This window comes from Zonotrichia leucophrys, chromosome Z, assembly GCF_028769735.1.
Source record: "Zonotrichia leucophrys gambelii isolate GWCS_2022_RI chromosome Z, RI_Zleu_2.0, whole genome shotgun sequence".
NCBI classification, from domain to species: Eukaryota; Metazoa; Chordata; class Aves; order Passeriformes; family Passerellidae; genus Zonotrichia; species Zonotrichia leucophrys.
The window spans coordinates 47,714,668-47,732,709 of NC_088200.1; the positions used below are offsets into that span (position 1 = coordinate 47,714,668).

Below are 18,042 nucleotides of genomic sequence, written 5' to 3' on the forward strand. Positions count from 1 at the left end.
CAGACAGCACATACAAAATCCTGAACTAGGGGAAAGTGTTCAACATCTGCTGAAGTAGCCCGGTTCTCCATTCAGCACAATATACTTGCCCTTCACGAAGCACAACAAAATTATATACAACTGATACCCAGGTCATGCTCATCTCTAAAAACTTTTAAACTTTCTGCCCTGGAGATGAATTTGCCTCCTGCTAAAACCAAGAATTTTACAACCATTTTCTTAAACAAAGATTGAAGTTTCAAACACACTTAAATTAAAATTTGCTAGGATAACAAAATGAAATCCTGTTTGAAAGATAGGAATTTGAGCCTTGGAGTTTTTTCTCAAAGAGAAAAATCCCATAGTGTATTAAAATACCTGACCCAGCAAAAGGTAAGCAGTGGCAAGAAGGATGTATTTACTATGTCTTGAGAACACAGAACAGGTCGCCCCTGATTTCTGTTTGCACTGCAGTGAACCTTGAATCTCCTGGAGCAATTTTTTCACCTGTGTCTGCAAGCTACATTATTCACTGTGTTTCATCTTGTAGGGCACATTTTGCATTAGCACCAATATCCTCACACTGTTTCTGTTCTATGCTTATTACACTGGGAAAACAGTATTTCTGCATCACAGGAACTTTAACTTACATTTGGCAACTAGCAAACATAATCTGTACAGCTCAATGCCATTGTAGAGTACACAGTGTCTAAGTGGACAAGAGCACAATGGATTTTAGAAAAGCTGAAGCTACAAATAGCTGAATAAGGAACAGAAAAGAAGATCTCTTAGGATCTCCTCTGGTCCATCATACTGTGTTCGTGGATACAGGTGCATATCTGACAGCACCAACAGGAGTGCTAAGTACTCGCAGCCCTTCTCCATTAAGCATGCACAGAGGAAGATGACCACAAAAAGACTACGGTCCTTTTGAATCTACAGTTTGCATTATCATCACTAGCCAAGCTTATTCCAGTGCTCCAAGTTAATTTTAATGTTCCTATGAGTGCTCAAGTTATACAAAGACCTTTTCTGACAACTTGAGCACAGTAAGAGCTTTCTAGTGCTTTTGCAGTTCACCTGCAAAAGAATAAGTCTTTCTCCATAAAGTCAATGCCACATTCAAGCACTGCATTTGAAGTTAAGGTAGAGTCATCTCAGCTGCTTCATGGGAGGGAGTGATTTAGAAACAGAAGAGTTTTAACAGTTCTCAAGGATGGAAACCACAATGGCATTTTTAAGATAAAAATTCCTTCTTCATATAACGAAAGGGGAAAAAAACATGGCATGACTTTACAGCCCACTCAAGACTGAATCATAACCATGGAGGAGTTAAAATTACCCTTTTTTCCCCTACTCAAGAGAAAGAATGGCCCACAAATCTTTTTTCCCACCAAGCTATTTCTGCCAGACAGAATAAGGCACATCTCTTTGATCTGCACAGCAAATGGAAAAGAGGCAGCGGTCCTTACTCCCAATAGCATTTTGAAAAAATCCCAAAAACCCCAAGCAAAAAATCCTCCCCAAAAAGCAGAGAAGCCATAATGTGAATATGTAGGCACTGAAATGTTGTCCAGAAAATATTTGGTATCTCTATTCTCAGAATTAAGCAAAATCCAACTGGACCAGTCTTAAGCATCTCAGCTTTGAAAAAGAGCTGGCAGAAGGTGAGAAGCCTTTAAGATAAACATCAGCATAAGAATTATATTTCCTCCTTGGTTTTATTGAAGTAATGAATAGACACTAGGGAGCAAGAACAATATATGGAGATAAGGGCCTACACTAAGTAAATGGGGTTGTTTTATGGGACAAATACAAGAGAATTGGCTGAAAATTAACTACATTTTAGCGAAGACTGGCACTGATGTATAATAGAGGAGACCTACAGTGGCTGTGAAATGTGTCATCCTCCCCTTGGTGGAGCAAGTAGGTCTAGGGAGAAAGGTTTTTTTTCCAGTCAGTTGTTTGGTTTGGTTGTTGTGGTTTTGTTGTAGTTTTTTCCCAACAAATTTCCTGCTGGATGCCTGAATTGTTAGCTATGAGACACCCTTCCTCCACCCACAGCAGGAAATCAAGCTCGTATTGATTGCACAAAATGACATTCATTGCAAAGCTAGCAGAAACGACAAGAAAGCTCCTTCTGCCCGTACAAGCAGATATTACCCACTGTTGCCTCCTGAGTTGCCAACATCCAGCAGATTGAGATTTAAAACCATTTTTAACTAGTTCCATCTAAAGAGGTTAGTCCTAATTTACCCATTCATGCAGAATAGTCCAGCAGCCCAACCCAACACACTCACCACATGGATTCCTCAGAACTGGATGTTTTGCTTATGTGCAACTCCAAGACAAACAAACATCAAGGAGAAAAAAAAGAGTAGAAGAGTTACAGATGTTAGAGAGTTCCTTCAAATCTCCAGCTAGAGACACTGGAAAAAGGAAACACTTCCTTTTAAAAGCTCAAAACTGAAGCAGAAAATAAATCAGTGAAAGTAAGATCAAATGAAAGCTGTTCTTCTAGAAGGGAAAAGTTGATTGCTGTGGAATACTCAGAGAATTGCTCAGAGCTGAAGCTGCTCTTATTGTTTAATTTCTGTTTTCTTTCATTTTGCTTTTGTAATATGAATTTTTTCACATTGGCGTAGCAGAAAACTACCTCCCAAGGAGCCGGACAGACAGTCAAATAGCTGGCAATGTTTTCCTTTTGATTTAATGTCTTGCTCAAGGCATATTTTCAGGCTTTGGATGAAAGCACGGGAAATTGCTATTATAAGTCTTTGACTTTTAAAAGCAGTCTAGTGGGGAAGACACTGCTATGTGAAACGTTTCAAAGCAACATGGCCAAACAGTATTCTGTCACTACACATGAGCATAACAACTCACATAAATATAAAACCCACTTTCAAGGATTTCTATTGTAGCAGATCTAGAAAAGCTACAATAATTTTGAACAATACCTGTGGTTTTCTGTATTATTTGCCAGATTTCAAAAAATTAAAGAGTAAACAATTTTCAGTAAGATTACCAAAGATTTTTTTTTTCTGTTCTTGGAGGTAAATGGCATAGAATGTTAAGCACTTAGTGATATGGGCCTGTATTACATCAAAACAGGATCTTGTAACATCATACTGTAGTTATGTAATGCTAAAAAAGGCAGAGCCTTCATCTGGGCAAAGACCTGATCTGTTTCTCACTGTATATATCCAGGTTTCAAAGTCTCCAGCTTGACTGATCAAGAGTTAATAATCAACATACTTGTGCTGGGTGTTTTCAGTCTTTTTTTGATATTGTGCTCCTGAACAGGAAGGTGAAATTCCTTACAAGTAAGATACTTTCCTGGGAACAGAGAGGACCTCTGATGGTACTTACATAGAGCTTGTTTTAATTAGAACAATTTAAAGCAAGCTGTCTCAACCAAGAATGCTGAAATCTCTGCCAAAAGCACATTATACTTTAACCCGGTTGGTAGCCATTACCTGGTTGGATAAGACCATTTCTCAGGAACTTATCAAACACACAGATAAACATTTGCTTGGTTATTTGCTCTTCCACTGCCTTCTTTCCTGAGGGTACTAAGAAAAACTCAGAACAACCAATAATGTGTTCCAGCTTTCCCATATTTGGTTAAATGCAAACGTAATACTCCACCTGAATATCTCTAATCAAGTAAAAAGTCTTGGCTTACCTTTTTGATGTTTCATCTTCATTGCTGCTCAAGCGTGCTATTTTTAATGTATCTCAATTTGTTCTGTTAATGGAAGTCTTCTCTGCTGGCAGAAAAACAATGTTCTTTTCCAATCCAGTCCACAGTTACCTTCTTTTCCAGGAAACAAGCCCTAGATAAAGGCCTTTGCCCTGGCTGGAGAAATGCAGCAGAGCCAGGGTGTGCGATTCCTTCCCCTCAGGTGCTTTGAATCCACTGCCCAGCAGCTTGCTGCAGGGAGGTGAGGGAGATGAGAAGTTCACTATGAAATTAGTGGACACGCCCCAGGTGGAAGAGGCCATGACCAGCCAAAGACAGTGTCACCGCACAAACCCCTTCACTCCTGGGTTTTTTCTTCACTTGTCCCTGAATCATCTTGGACAAGCCCAGATCCCCAAAAATACTTGATGATGGGGGTGTAAATTATTTATTTAGAAATTTTGGGGCTTATCCTCATCCAAGAGATTTATGCACAGTCTTTTCATCACAATTTCCCCCTGCTGACACTCTCCTCCCTTTTTTCTCCCAGCAGCCCTCAAACATTGGTTCCTCTCCTGCACCTCCCCATTCCTCAGCTTCTTGCCCAGCATTTCAGCCCCAGCCCTATCTCTAACAGCACTGGGGCTGCCTGGGCAAAACTGAGGCCAAAATACAGATACCACCCTGCATGCACAGTGTTGCTTACATTTCTCTGTGACCAGCTTTATGAGGGGTCTACCAGAACATGGCATCTCTGCTCCTCCAAAACTTTGCTGGCTCTGTCTTGGAGGCCACTGGTATCTCCCAGCTTATGGTCCAGTTGATTCTAAATGGAGGGTTTGCTCTTCATCTTCATTCCCACCACCCTATTTCAACTACCCCCACACCATCCCAGCATGAAAAGCCTTTGGAAGGGCTGTAGTTATGCTATATGCTTTCTTAGTGCCTTTTTATAGCAGAAAATTTAATCTTTGATGGAATATAAAATAAAACTGTTGGGAGAGTTCAAAGAAATAAAAGCTTTTTTTGCTAAATGGACCAAGCAATTTTGGATTTTTTTTCACAGTGTCAGGATTCTTCAGAGAAAATGGTGGGGACTTGGTTTACTCTCAGCTAGAGTATCAGAAAGTTATGGTGCAGGAGAAAGGATACTATCACAGAGTTCAGGAATACTCAGATACAATTTTTTCATAAAAATTAAACACCCAATAAATGCCATTGATAAAGAACTTGAAAAAAAATCTGAATTGTTTTAATGAATAACCATGAATATGATGTCTTGGTACAATGAAAAGTTGAAAAAAAAAATAGGTAAAAATTTCTGCTGAGGCTAGAAAAAATGACGCTAGCAAAAAAGATAAATGTTCATCATCATACCACAGAAAATTAGGACCATTTCATGGTTCTGCACTTGGAATACCAGAAATTTGAACAGAGATGCTTAAGAAAAAGCTACATTTCCATACTGTGGCAAGTGAGAAGCATTATGTAGGAAGGCACAATTAAAAAAGTAAAATCAGACTAATTAAGGAACTTGGATTTTGTTTCTCTGATGTGTTATTTGTTGTAATAATGCATTATGAAAAACACGGTCTGACCAAAGTTGGACTGATCAGAACATAGACTGACAACAAACTTTCTTTGAACTAAGTTTAGTGTGCTGTCTTTTGCTGGAGCTCATCAACTGTTACAGGATAAAGGGTGCTATTTATGGTTTGCACATCTTTTCCAGTCATTAAGTGTTGGCCGAGAACTGGTTTGTCAGGAGCTGGTTTTTCTCCCCTGCCAGTCCTCTTTTATACCAACCAACTGTCCAGAGCAGCTTTTGGTGCACTCCAAATTCCTCACAGCCCAGTCTAAATTTGGTTCTTTCCATAGGAAAGTAAGAGCTTGCAGCTTTGAATTTATGGAAAGAAAGCTTCTGCCTTTCATACAGAATGATTAGTTCTCTTTGCTCTATGTAGAATAACAGTCTTGGCCTCAGAGTATGCATGCAGGTAACAGTGCACATAGTGTCATCAGCCAGAGGAAATGAAATCCTGAATACTGTATCACCCAATTTATTTTGTGTTTGTTACAAGAAAAGGCAAATTCAGTGATTAGCCAGGGAAGATATTCTGTGTCCTTGAAATGTTCTTTGCTCATCCAATATAAGTATTGAACTATACAAAAAACCCAGTTTGTTACTAAATGGCAAGGTTTATTTTGAGAATGCAATTAATATGTAATACCTTGGAAGATGAACAGCTATTGTAAATACAGAATAAAGGCTCAAGCACCACAGCTCTTCTGTTCCTGTATTTGTTTTACAAGAAAAGACACACTGCACTAAACTGCATAACTTTCATAAAAGGTGCTATAACGAAATTAGAAAATCAATGCCTCAACGAATTAGCATTTCAGACTGACATATGTGTGCATTTATGATCATAAGAATTCAAAACAGCAGTCCAGAGAGCCCCATGACATGAAGTTCTCTTGATCCCCTTCAGCTGTGCTTTGAACTGTGTGCAATACCTTTTTTGCCGTGCTGCCTCTGCCTCAGCTCCATAAGGCAGGCCACTAATTTTCTCTAATCAGCGGTGAGAGTGTTCATAAGCCCTGCTAGCTCATTTACAACAGTGGACACTAATACAACAGGAAATGAACCCACTGGGCAGCTGCCAGTTACCAAGAGATCTCATCTGAGTTTGAAAACAGCAATGCTCTTGGATTGCAAAATGATTTTTTCCCTGCTGCTGCCGGCCTCCTCATACTCACTTCTGATCAATACGCCATTCTGATTCACAACCACATCTTCCTCAGGAGGCTTTGAATCAACTAAGTACAACTGCAAGCTCAAAGAAAATACTGACATTTATTTTTATGTTGCAAAAAACCCTAACTATACATACCCCCTCTCTCAGAATTTACAGAAAAGTTGAGTCTTTTATTGAAAGGCCCTGTAAAACTGAGGTAAAGTACAAAATTAGAAAGGTAGCTGTAGTAGAAATGACAGAGGATGAAACTCATTCTATATTACACCATAAAGAACATATGGGAATTAGTTTAAACATAACAGAAGTGAGCTTCCTAGCAGCAAGGAATTTAATGCTAAAATCTGTGATAAGTAATGCGTATTCCATGACTTTTTACAGTTCACAGTTACAGAACAAATCAGTTCCTTTTCATTGTAACTGCTCCAAAATCAAATGTATAATATGTATATATAAATAGAATTAAATAGTCAAAAAGTTGTTCCTAGTCTGACCAAGACTCACCTGAGCAGAGATACCTATTAAATTTTTTGCAATTAGCTTCATAAATTACCTTTCAACTTTGTCACTAAACCATTGAATTTTATATGTACTAACATAATTTAAATACATAATGGGTTTTTTGCCCATCTGTACAATGAAATTTGTGTATAAGGCTGCAAAATGTCCTCTTCCACCTTCCAGTGGGAATGAGGGGCAGCAGAACCTGCTGCTCATAGTTAAGCTTCCTGGAACAGGCTGACTACAAGCATAGCTAGGATAATAATTCCTTCCCTCCTTCAACCACACATAATACAGTCTTTATTCAGCAAAGTCGTTTCACGCCATGCCAAAGGTCAGCTTTTGCTGTATTAATAGCTGCTCTGGGAGGATCAGTGTTGTGCTATCCTACATTTTTTCCTGGGGCTGGAGATGCAATTTCCTACAATCTGCAGGCAATTTCCCACCAATTTTCTTGGGGAGCTAATAGGCTGTGACAGGAGATGGAGCTAGCTAGCAGCAGGCGGCTTCAGAAAAGACAAATTGCATCTCTGCCACCTAACTGGGCAATCTAGAAGGACAGAGTTTATAGCTTTGTAGTGTTATTGGGCCCCATGCTAACAGTAAATTATTCAAGCTGCTATCTGAATTTCATATTCTTTTCCTTCTGAGTTGTTACCACCACATATCACTTTGTAGCATTTTTTCTACGAATGACAGACACAGATCATGTGTGATTACTATTTTAACTGCCTTTTAACTAGACAGGCCCTGCTAAACAATATCCACATCAGAAATAGAGAAATAAACAGTGTCTCTATCAAATAGTGATATTTTGATTATTTTTATATTTGTTAAGGTTCAAAGCAGACACCTATAGAAAAGGATTAATTTTTAAGCTAAATTCAAGGAAAACAGATGGAGCAAACTATGGCAACATTAAAACTGAGCACATCTACAGTGTTATGAAAGTCCCACTGATATATATAGTACAAAATTAAAGCAATAAAAAACCCCCAAATATAACTGGCAATTTCTCCCTCTACTCTAGCAGGTTTTGAAACCTAAGAAGTTAACCTGAACAGTAAAATCAGTTCAAAACTATCCATGTAACCATTTACCATGCAGATTTGAATTTAGTAAGACTAGTAAAGCTCTAAGAATGTATTGTCATATCCACTTTGATAGAAATGAAACTGATTTAAAACTGCTCACCTCACCTAAGATTACAAGAAAATTTAATAACTAAAGAAAATGGTTCAAAGGCACATTGCACTAGCAACTATTGCAAGTGGTATCTGTCACTATACTTCCCCTTACTGTTATAGCTAACCCAGGGGATAAATACTGTAAACACATTCTATTACAGAACCCTGTATATCTGGATGTTTTCTTCAAAATATAGAAGAACAAATTTCTGAAGGCATGGAGGTTATTAAAAACAATTAACAATAGCAATGAAATTATTATAATTAGCAAAATTTGCAAGGTTAATATTTTTCCCCTTCCCCCCTGCCCAAGAATAAATTAGGTAGAGTAAAAACAATCCCATCTAAATTATTGCTGTCCACTGGGAGACAAAATTAGTACTGAGATGTATAAAATTTTAGTATAATTCAACCCTAAGGATTTTTTTTAATTACTTAAGTAATGAAAAAATGTAAAATTACAGTGAACAAAGTGTTGAAATATTCTAACATGCATTTGAAACTCTCACATTTAAACCACTTGTCATTAATATCCCCATTTCATATTTGTGGTTTTTAATAAGTTACAGCTAGATAAAATACTGAAGAACCAGGAAGAATTATAAATAGAATACCAGGTCAATAACTTGTACTCAACAAAGAAGAGTATCTACATAAACAAATTTAAAAAGCAATGAAAACCATTCAAAATCCAGAAGTATTTCCTTTAACAGATTCACTGATAAAAATACAAGAGTATCAGGACTTGAAAATCTTGAATTTGACAAATGAAAATCAATGATTTATCTATACAAGTCTATAAACTTCTTGAAGTACACATTCAAAAATTCAATTATATCATATATTTGTGAATATTCACTCAACTGCTGTCAGAAATACACATCTCACATATCTAACAATCAGAAGGACAAAGAAAAATTAGAAGCATTATGTATGTATAACTCATTAAAACATCTCTAGAGATCTAATGTATATCCAGGAGGAAACATAAAGGAGACGGTAGTAAACTGATTTCTGTATGAAAAAGGAAAATTATTCCAGTTAGTAAATTTAATGTGGCCACAAAACCATCAGATTGTATATTTATTTGAAATCCAATTTGAAAAAAATAATTTCCAACTGCAGAAAAACCCCAATAGCTGATTATTTTTTAAGAATAAAGGGCATCTTCGCTGGACTGCAAAACTTTATGCTACAGCAAACCACAAAATAAGAGTTATTAGCTTATCATAATTTCAGACAGGTTTTAAAGTAAGGGGGTAATCCATTGTGAATCACTGAAGGAAGTGTGACAAAAGACTGTGAAATGAGCAGATGGATTTTATTTTAAACAAATTAGGCTCACTACCAGGAAAGTAACAAGGATTTCTCAGTTTCCAACTGCTGTGGGTTAACTTTCATTTATGACCCCTTCATTCTGCTTGTTAACTTTTTTAAACTGCCATTAAAATCAGTGCTCAAAGGAAAAACAGCATTTATTGTTTGCAGTTACAGACTATCATCTCCATTTTCTATGTTAATGACAGAGTATACAGAAGGGATAATGATAACAGTATGTTTGATTGCTTAGTCTCCAGACTATGTGTTATCTTCACCTCAAACTAATTTTTGGCAGAAAACAGGGTTTTGAAAAAGGGTTTGAGAGATACTTTTGTGCTGTGAACATAGCAAAGGCAACCCTTGCCAAGCTGTACACAATATAAATGTTGAGTTGCTTGCAGCATCTCTTCTATGAATCAATATAATCTTAAAAATATGGGCAAAATCACATGTGAAATTATAGGAGAGGAAAAATATCATAATTTTATGTTTTACCTCAGAAGCCATCACAGAATTTTTTCTATGAAGAGTCAACTATGCCAAACCAGGGATTCATAAACAATGAAAATGTGAGTATAGAATAATGCAGCTATCCTATATCTGAGTGCTTGCATTAGTAAGGGAAATCATTACACCAGACACTGCCCAATATAATTATGCAGCTATCCACTGAAATATTCAATCAGATTTTCCTGTATACTGTATATCATTAACAGGCAACTAAATTCTTACTAATGTATAGTAGAGCATAGCGCCAGAAAGAACATGGACAGTTTTTCAGCTTCTCAGAGTGAACTGTGAGACCCAGATCTAAGAAATATGGGGAGGGCAAACCCCAAACAACCCAAACCCCACAAAAAACCCTGCTCAGATTTGAAAATGATAACTAACATTTGTCCCCACAACAGACATTTTCGGTATTCAGTTTTCTGAGCAGCACTTTTAGCCTCAAGGAAATAGAAATCCAGCTCTCTCAAGAATTAATGTATCACAGAAGCAGTAGGTTCTTTGCATCTTCAACAACATTCTGCCCTCTGAAGGCTATTATTCATTCTTCTGATTTCCCTTCACGTTTTCTTGTTATATTCAATTCATAGTTTTTAAAGTAATGTCAGAAGAAAAAAAAAATCAATCAACTGCAAATAGTGAAAAACCACAAACCAAACCAAAAAACCCCCAAGCCCAGTCATGTGCTTAAAATATGTTCAAAACACACTTTTTGCTGATTTAGAAAATGTTTCAGCGAGTGTTTCAGCTCTCCTATATAGCTAAGCAGAAATCCTGGGTAAATTTCTCAGAAATGTCAGTAAGATAGACCCATTGTTCAAGCACCCAGTTCTTACATGTCTGATTTCCCTAGCAAAACCTACCACACAGCACTAAGCACTTAAGCTGCAGTGGGACATTTGGGAGCATGTTGCTGAAAATGGGATTATCAAGTGCTTGGAAGCAGATCTTGAGCTACAGAAATAAAAGGTAATGGTAAATGTAGAGAACTGGCTGTCAGTTAACTCCTTTTCCCTCTTAGGATGAGATGACTAGATGTTTATGGATATCAAAGAAATGTCCACTTCTAGTTCAAACACACAACTCAAGGGTCCTTGAATAACTGCAGAAACATTTGAACAACTTTACAGAGAAACAGATGTCAGTGAACTCTGAAATCTCATTCTAGGTGAATTGCGTAGATTGCATGTTAGATTACACCTAAAATGTATGTGTTTCTAGTTCTCATTTCCTCTTGTCCTGCAGTGTGACTAGGTGTCCAAGGTGACTGATGGTGTCCTCGTTTGTGTCAGCAATAGTGTGGCTAGCAGGACTAGGGCCGGGATTTTCCCTGCCCCTGTTACTGGAAAGGCTGCACCTCAAATCCCGTGTTCTGTTTCAGGCCTTCATGAGAAGGACATTGAGGTATGCTCAGAGAAGGGCAGAGAAGCTGGTGAAGGGTCTGGAACACAAGTCTTTTAAGGAGTGGCTAAGGGAGCTGGGATTGTTTAGACTGGAGAAAAGGCTCACTCTACAACTCCCTGAAATGAGGTTGTAGCAAGCTGGGTGTCACTTGGTTTCTCCTCTCAGCCACAGGACAAGAGGACACAGCTTCAAACTAAGTCAGGGGAGGTTCAGGTTGGACCTCAGGAAGAATTTTCTCATGGATGAAGTTGTCAAGCATTGGAGCAGGCTGCCCAGGGAGGTGGTAGAGTCATCCATCCCACAGGTATTCAAGAAATGACTGGATGCAGCACATAATGCTATGGTTTAGTTTACACGTAATATTCAGTCAGAGGTTGGACTAGATCATCTTGGAGGGCTTTTTTAACTGAAGTGGTTCTGTCCATGAATTTCTGTGCCATAACTCACCTGCATTCTGGTGTTTGTCAGGTTCAACTCTGAGTTACTCCTCCTTTCCCATTATGTAATGAAGTTTGTCTGTCTGGCAGGACCGAATGAATTGGCTGAAGTCTTACATAAACCTACATTCTCAAATTCTTTCTGTGCGCTTGTGGTAGGAGAAAAAACCCAAAATCCTTCAAAGAGACAGCAGAGTTGGAGTCAGTCCAGATTATCCAGTGAAGTGATTTAAGGGGTAAACACTTTATCAGTAGTGCGAAATCAGAAGTCTGTACTCCTCCTTAGCCAAAAAACTTCAAAATCCACCTTTCTTAATTAATAGAATGGTGGAATTTCCCCATCAACTCAAAATTGCACCAATAAAATAGAAAATATGAAAGACTATTTTAACTAGACTACATAATCCCTTGGGATCCTAAGTGGGCCAGCCATTCCACAAAACTACAAACAAACAAAAAACTTTATCAGGAATTAAACACCAAACAAAAAATCAGTTTGTCAATCTGAGTTAAAGCTACTTGAGTAACTTAGAAGCTTCTGAAATTCTACTTGTATCACACCAATGCAAAAATGTGGCCCAAAAATTATGGTCAATCATTCATATACAGATTCTACATTGATGTTTATATTAAAAAATAACACTTGTTATAACAGTCTGTGAAAATGATGTTCATTTAGTGGTCTCTCTTTCCTTTAAAAGAACAAAAGCCTTTGAAATGCCAAATGAATTAGAAAGAACTAATGTAGATGAAAATTCTCTCTCAAGACACCAGTAGCTTGTATGCTAACAAGGGGAACTGCCATTGCTTGGAATTATAATTGAAAAGAACATCTGACACACTGACAAATACATTGTGTGGAATGATATCCTGACTTTCTGCTCAATTGATTTATAAAGGGTTATACCAAGTGCACATACACAAAATATACATATTAAAGCTGACAAAGGATTTTGTTCAGTTGAATTGGTATCACCACAAATCCCCTCTTCATCAGTTATTGTTTGCATTGACATCCAAAATGTCTTTTGTAAGGACTCCCTGCTTCTATCCAGAACTGGCATTTACCAGAGTGCCTCTGAGACATCTCTGAATACTGAAGGCCACCTAGCACACAGACTGTCCCAAAAGGTGCTAACCAAAGGAATATTTTAGGACCGTATTTAGGTTGACCTCCCACAAAAAACAGAATTACCTATACAATAGTTACTGATGCACTTCTCTTCTCCACATAGCTTCCCCAGTGCCTTTTCTGTTACTGCTGACCTTGGTTAGTCTGTTTCTTCATTCAGTGAGCAATTATTTCCACCCACTACTTTACACAGGGCTATAACAACTTACAGAAATTTTAAGCTTCACAAGTTTTACATCTTTTAGGTGATTGTGTAGACAGACATGCTAGAAGTTCAGCAAACCTCTCTTTTCATTAAAAATTACATCTGCAAGTAGAATATGCTTTACTCTCTTGACAAATCAAAAGACTCACAATTTTATAAACATTAAGTGAAATCCGAAACAACAAATGGAGAGAACTACTCATCCACAAGTATGGATGATGCATCCAGAAGCTTTCAGATGTATCCACTAATTTTCAGACCCAAGGCTTATAATAGGGGGGAAAAAAGGAATTAATTTCTTAATTACAATCAAGAAATACATGGTACAAATATGATTAAATTCATGCACATAAATTTCTGATTCCATAACTGCTCTGACTCATTGTACATTCTAGAAGCCAAGAAAACAAGGTATTTTATGATTCTCCTGACACTATGATTTTGAACCTCCGGATTGACAAGTGTGACCTTGCTAGCAAGCCCTATGCCACAATATATAGCAGACCAATTACACTTGTTGGGTCTTTTTTAATTGATATAGATGTGTAAGAATACTTGTATTCTTGGCTCCTGTGTGATGTTGACTTCAGAGAACAGCAAAAGGATACCTATAAAGTAAAAGCCAAGGTGATAGCAGTTTGGCAAAAATCCAAAAGATCCTAATTAAAGCAAATTTGCCAGTGCTGCTAAAGTCAATGATCACTGCCAGAACCAGATGTTCAGAGAAATTTCAATATGAAAAGTGTAAAAATCAAGTAATCTTGTAAATGCTCTTGTTTTAAAACTTTCCCTTGTAAAAATGGCACAGCACTTCCCAGTATTTCAGTGTAGCAAATACAGTTAATTCTCTGAAAAGCCTCATGATTCTGCTTTCTGCCCCACTATGTCTGAAAGCAACATGACCAGCATCTAAACTTGTCCGTCATTTTCATACAGATACAAATTAACAACTAAAAAATCAACAAAAATATATGGATACATATTAATACAATGCTATTTTTAAAATTCTAGGAGACCAGATTATCCTGGATGCGTAATATTTTACATTCTGGATGGAATGTTAGTACGTTAAGGCTATTACAGTTTTAGATGCTATAATTTGGTTTCAGTAGAACGGTCATGTAAATCAAAAGGAAAACCTACGTCCCTTCAGACTAGAATCTTAGATAAAATTTGCCCCCACATGAAAAATTCTTTATCCAATCAACACACCTGTCAGTCAAGCTTGTTTCTTCCTAACTGCGTGTCTTTGAAAGAGCAGGGATATAGGCCATCGTCAAATGCTAGGAAAATGAGAAAGCAGCTCTTCTTCTGTCTGCCAGTTTGTGTAATCTAAATTAATTGTTCAAAGATATCCTTCTGTTCATCTGTGCTCTCCATTAGCAACAGAAATTATAACCAAATTACAGAATGTAGGAAATGTACAGCTCCCACCAGTGCAACAGCAAAGTCTGTTGTCTAGCACACAGTGGTAGAACACATTAGCCTGAAAAAATAATAGTTAAATAAAGTGAACACATTCTCTCCTCATCCATTGCTCTTGAGTACACTAAGAAAACTTGAAGATGCATAGCTTTGGTAACTGGCTGCTTATCATGGCTCTTCACAGATGTCACACAGTGATGCAACAATGGAAAGGACTCACAGATTGCTCAGCATGAATACATGGAGCCTACAGGCCTGTATAACATAGGACACTCAGGAAAATTAATTCTAATTAATTTGTAGAGTGGATTAGTTAAAAATCAAAATATTCCTTTGTCATTATTCTCACAAGAAATTAAGAAGCGATTTTAACTTAGTTTATGTTAATTCACTTAACTTGCTACCCTGCAAGTATTTAACATCTTTAAGAAATCCCCTGTAAACTCACACTTTTGGTAATTTAGTTAAATTTACCTGAGTATCTAAGTATAGACAAGATTTTAAAAAGGAAATGGCCACTAACTACCACTTCTCTGTAACACATGAAGGATGCAACTTCTCTAATCACAGACATCCTCATATAACAAATAAAGGCTCTGATGTACTTAGTTGAAATGTAGTCTCACATGAATTCTGTTCAGCTGGGGGGGAAAAAGGACAGGGAAGACACCTCCTCTTCTAGAGAAATGACCAAATGTGTTATGATCAGGCACATATTACTGTATCTACCAAAGAACATATACATGGGACATCAAAATAAACTGCACAGCTTTATGAAATGTTCAATTTTTATATTTACACTATAATTAGTACAAAACTGCCTTTAAGTTTTCTGTAGAACAAGACAATATCTACTGGACTTGATATCCTAGTATGTCAAATCATCTACTTCGAAATATGATAAAGGAATCTAAGAACAGTTATAAAGAATAAGACACCATTTTCAAACTATACATAGTGTTTGCTCTTGCTTCTAAAAAGGTACTTATATCCCCAAAAGGTTTTTAATTTTAAATAAGCAGGGCAAGCAGGGAGGGGGCAAGGGGGAAGACTGGTTGTTGGTACTAAAGCCTTTACTGTAGTAAACTAAATATATTTACAATTTATACAAATGTTTGACCTTCAACAAAAATACAAAAACATATCACAAGATGCAAAACCAGGAAACAAGTTCATCTGAGACATGGCTGCTCTACCCAGGACAGAATGCAACTTGAACTGCAAGGAACAGAAAGGTATTTATCCCCCATATTCAGGCAATGAGAAAAAATTGCATGAGGTCACAAAAGAAAAAAAATAAAAGGCTCCAACGTTCTTCAGTAGACTTGGCTTTTAAAAATTATGTCAAAAACCTAGGCTACACTTGTCCATCTTGCCTCTGTGTTCCGTCTGGTCCATGTAGCCAATACTTAGTTGCAGGACGTTGCCTTCTATTTTGAAAAATCGGAGTAGTTTCATGGCAAGGTCTGGAACCTCAACACTTTTGTTCCTTTCAAAAATTCAAAACCTTTCTACTTCTACAAACAATTTTGGCCCAGTTCAACCTCTAAAAGAATATCCCCATCATGTTTTTCAGTAGATAACTTCATAGACTGTAGCTTTTTTGTCTCCAGAGCCAGTGACAATGTACTTATCATCCACAGAGATGTCACAGCTAAGCACTGATGAAGATTCTTTGGACTAGAAGAAAAATAGAAATATATTACATCATTAAAAAAAAAGTCTGTTTACCATCATTCCATCATCTCATTTTAGGTAGATTACATATGTGAAGATATCTGAATCCACTCCTGGAACTCTGCTTTATTTTTTTTTTCTTCATGAAAAGCAACATTATCCTCACCTGGAAGATACTGGCTCCATATGGAGTTCTCCATGCATTAAGAAGGTTATCTTTCCCAGTACTCACAAACCATTTACCTAGAATATAAACGAGAAGGATTACAGAAACATGAAAGAGACATGTGACAGATTTTGGGTTTTCAATTCACACCAATGAAATCTGTTAACTAATTGCCCTTATAAAAGCTCTTACTACAAATCAACACAGTACTTTTGCTTACAAGCAATGTGGATGCTCAGCACGTTTGCAGTGCGTTACATACTAGGAAATCCCTAAACTTCAAACAGACATAGCTTTTTACACATGAATCAATCCTCACAGCAGCCTCTAGACAAACAGATGGCTGTTTGTAGATAAGTGCATTTGAATTCACAAAGCAGAGATATTTATGCATTACTTAAGAAACTGAGATGTAATAACTAATGACTATGAAATAAATAATCAGCAAAACATGAATTAAGAGCCCTGACCTCCAGTTCTATGTTCAGGACAACTTACCACAGTAAGCAAATTTGAGTGACAATACACAGCTCTCATGAAGGTGCAGTTGATACTTGTCTGGTTTATTTACATGTAGCACTTCGACATTGCTGCTCTCCATTCCCACAGCTAGCCATTCACCAGTAGGACAATAACCAAGGGAAAATATCTGAAAATTATATCATATTTACACCTTTTAATTATTTTCCTATAGATAAATTTTCTGCAGTTAAAATTATGTGGGAAAGGGGGGGGAGGAGAGAGAGATAAGGGCAAATTTACATAGTTCAATAGCAAAACTGCAGTTCAAAATTTGAGTAACTAAATAACCCTTGTTTTTACACATTAACTTAGAAAAAGAGTAGTGTCAGGCTATCATTTTCTTCTGTAATCTAAGCACATAAATAAGCTTCAAAATATTGTGTTGAGAGCAGCCAAAAGGAAGCGAGGGAACAATCTGCTACTTCTACTGAGCTCAGTCTTACCTTTGATCCTATGGGTTTCCTTCCCACCCCACATATTGCCACAAGCTGTAGGAAAATCCAGTTACCTGTGATGTGAAGTCATGCTGTTGTAGCTGTCTCCCTTCTCTCAAGTCCCAGGATCTGACAGTGTTATCCAAACCTCCTGTCCAGAGCTTGGTACCATCATTAGAAATGTCAATACAGCTGGCTCCATCTGTGTGGCCCTGGAATTGCCTGATAAAACAAACCAGATTGAATAATGATTTCCTGCCAGAGCTCAAGGTAAACACTTTGTGGTGTTAGTTTTGGACTCTGAACATGTGTCATCTGTTCTGTGTCTGACGATGAGCAAGAATCAGCCTCTCACTGAGCATTAAATACCAGTATTAATAAAAAACATTTTCCAGGTGCTAGAGAAATGATCTGCATCATGGCTAGCTGAATAAAGTAAAATATTTCCTATCAGGTTTTGAAAAAAGAAAACAAAACAACAAACCCCCCCAAAAGAGCCTATACCCACTTGTGAGAATATTAAAGCCCAGTAACTACAGTTAAAAACCACTAAGGATAACTCAGATAAAATTGAAGCGGTCAGAGAATAAAACCTCCAGTTTCAGAAAACAGCTTCTGCATTTTTTTTTTGGCTGCAGGTCAAGAAGATAAATAACAAGCAGATATACTAATAGAAAGGGATCCAGATAGAGATCCAGATAGTTAAAC

At 37.2% G+C, this 18,042-nt stretch overlaps 1 protein-coding gene across 2 annotated transcripts in view; it reads right to left on the minus strand.

Moving 5' to 3' along the window:
* Positions 1–9,405: 9,405 nt before the first annotated feature.
* The window catches only part of LOC135459280 (transducin-like enhancer protein 1), a 76,749-nt gene continuing 68,112 nt past the window's right edge, over positions 9,406–18,042 (minus strand). For both annotated transcript variants that reach the window (XM_064735064.1, XM_064735063.1), the window contains exons 17-20: positions 17,409–17,556; positions 16,877–17,027; positions 16,379–16,455; positions 9,406–16,215 (exon numbers count right to left, since the gene is read on the minus strand). In XM_064735064.1, coding sequence (XP_064591134.1) covers positions 16,108–16,215; positions 16,379–16,455; positions 16,877–17,027; positions 17,409–17,556 — 484 coding nt within the window. In that variant the 3' untranslated portion in view covers positions 9,406–16,107. The remainder of the gene's footprint in view (positions 16,216–16,378; positions 16,456–16,876; positions 17,028–17,408; positions 17,557–18,042) is intronic.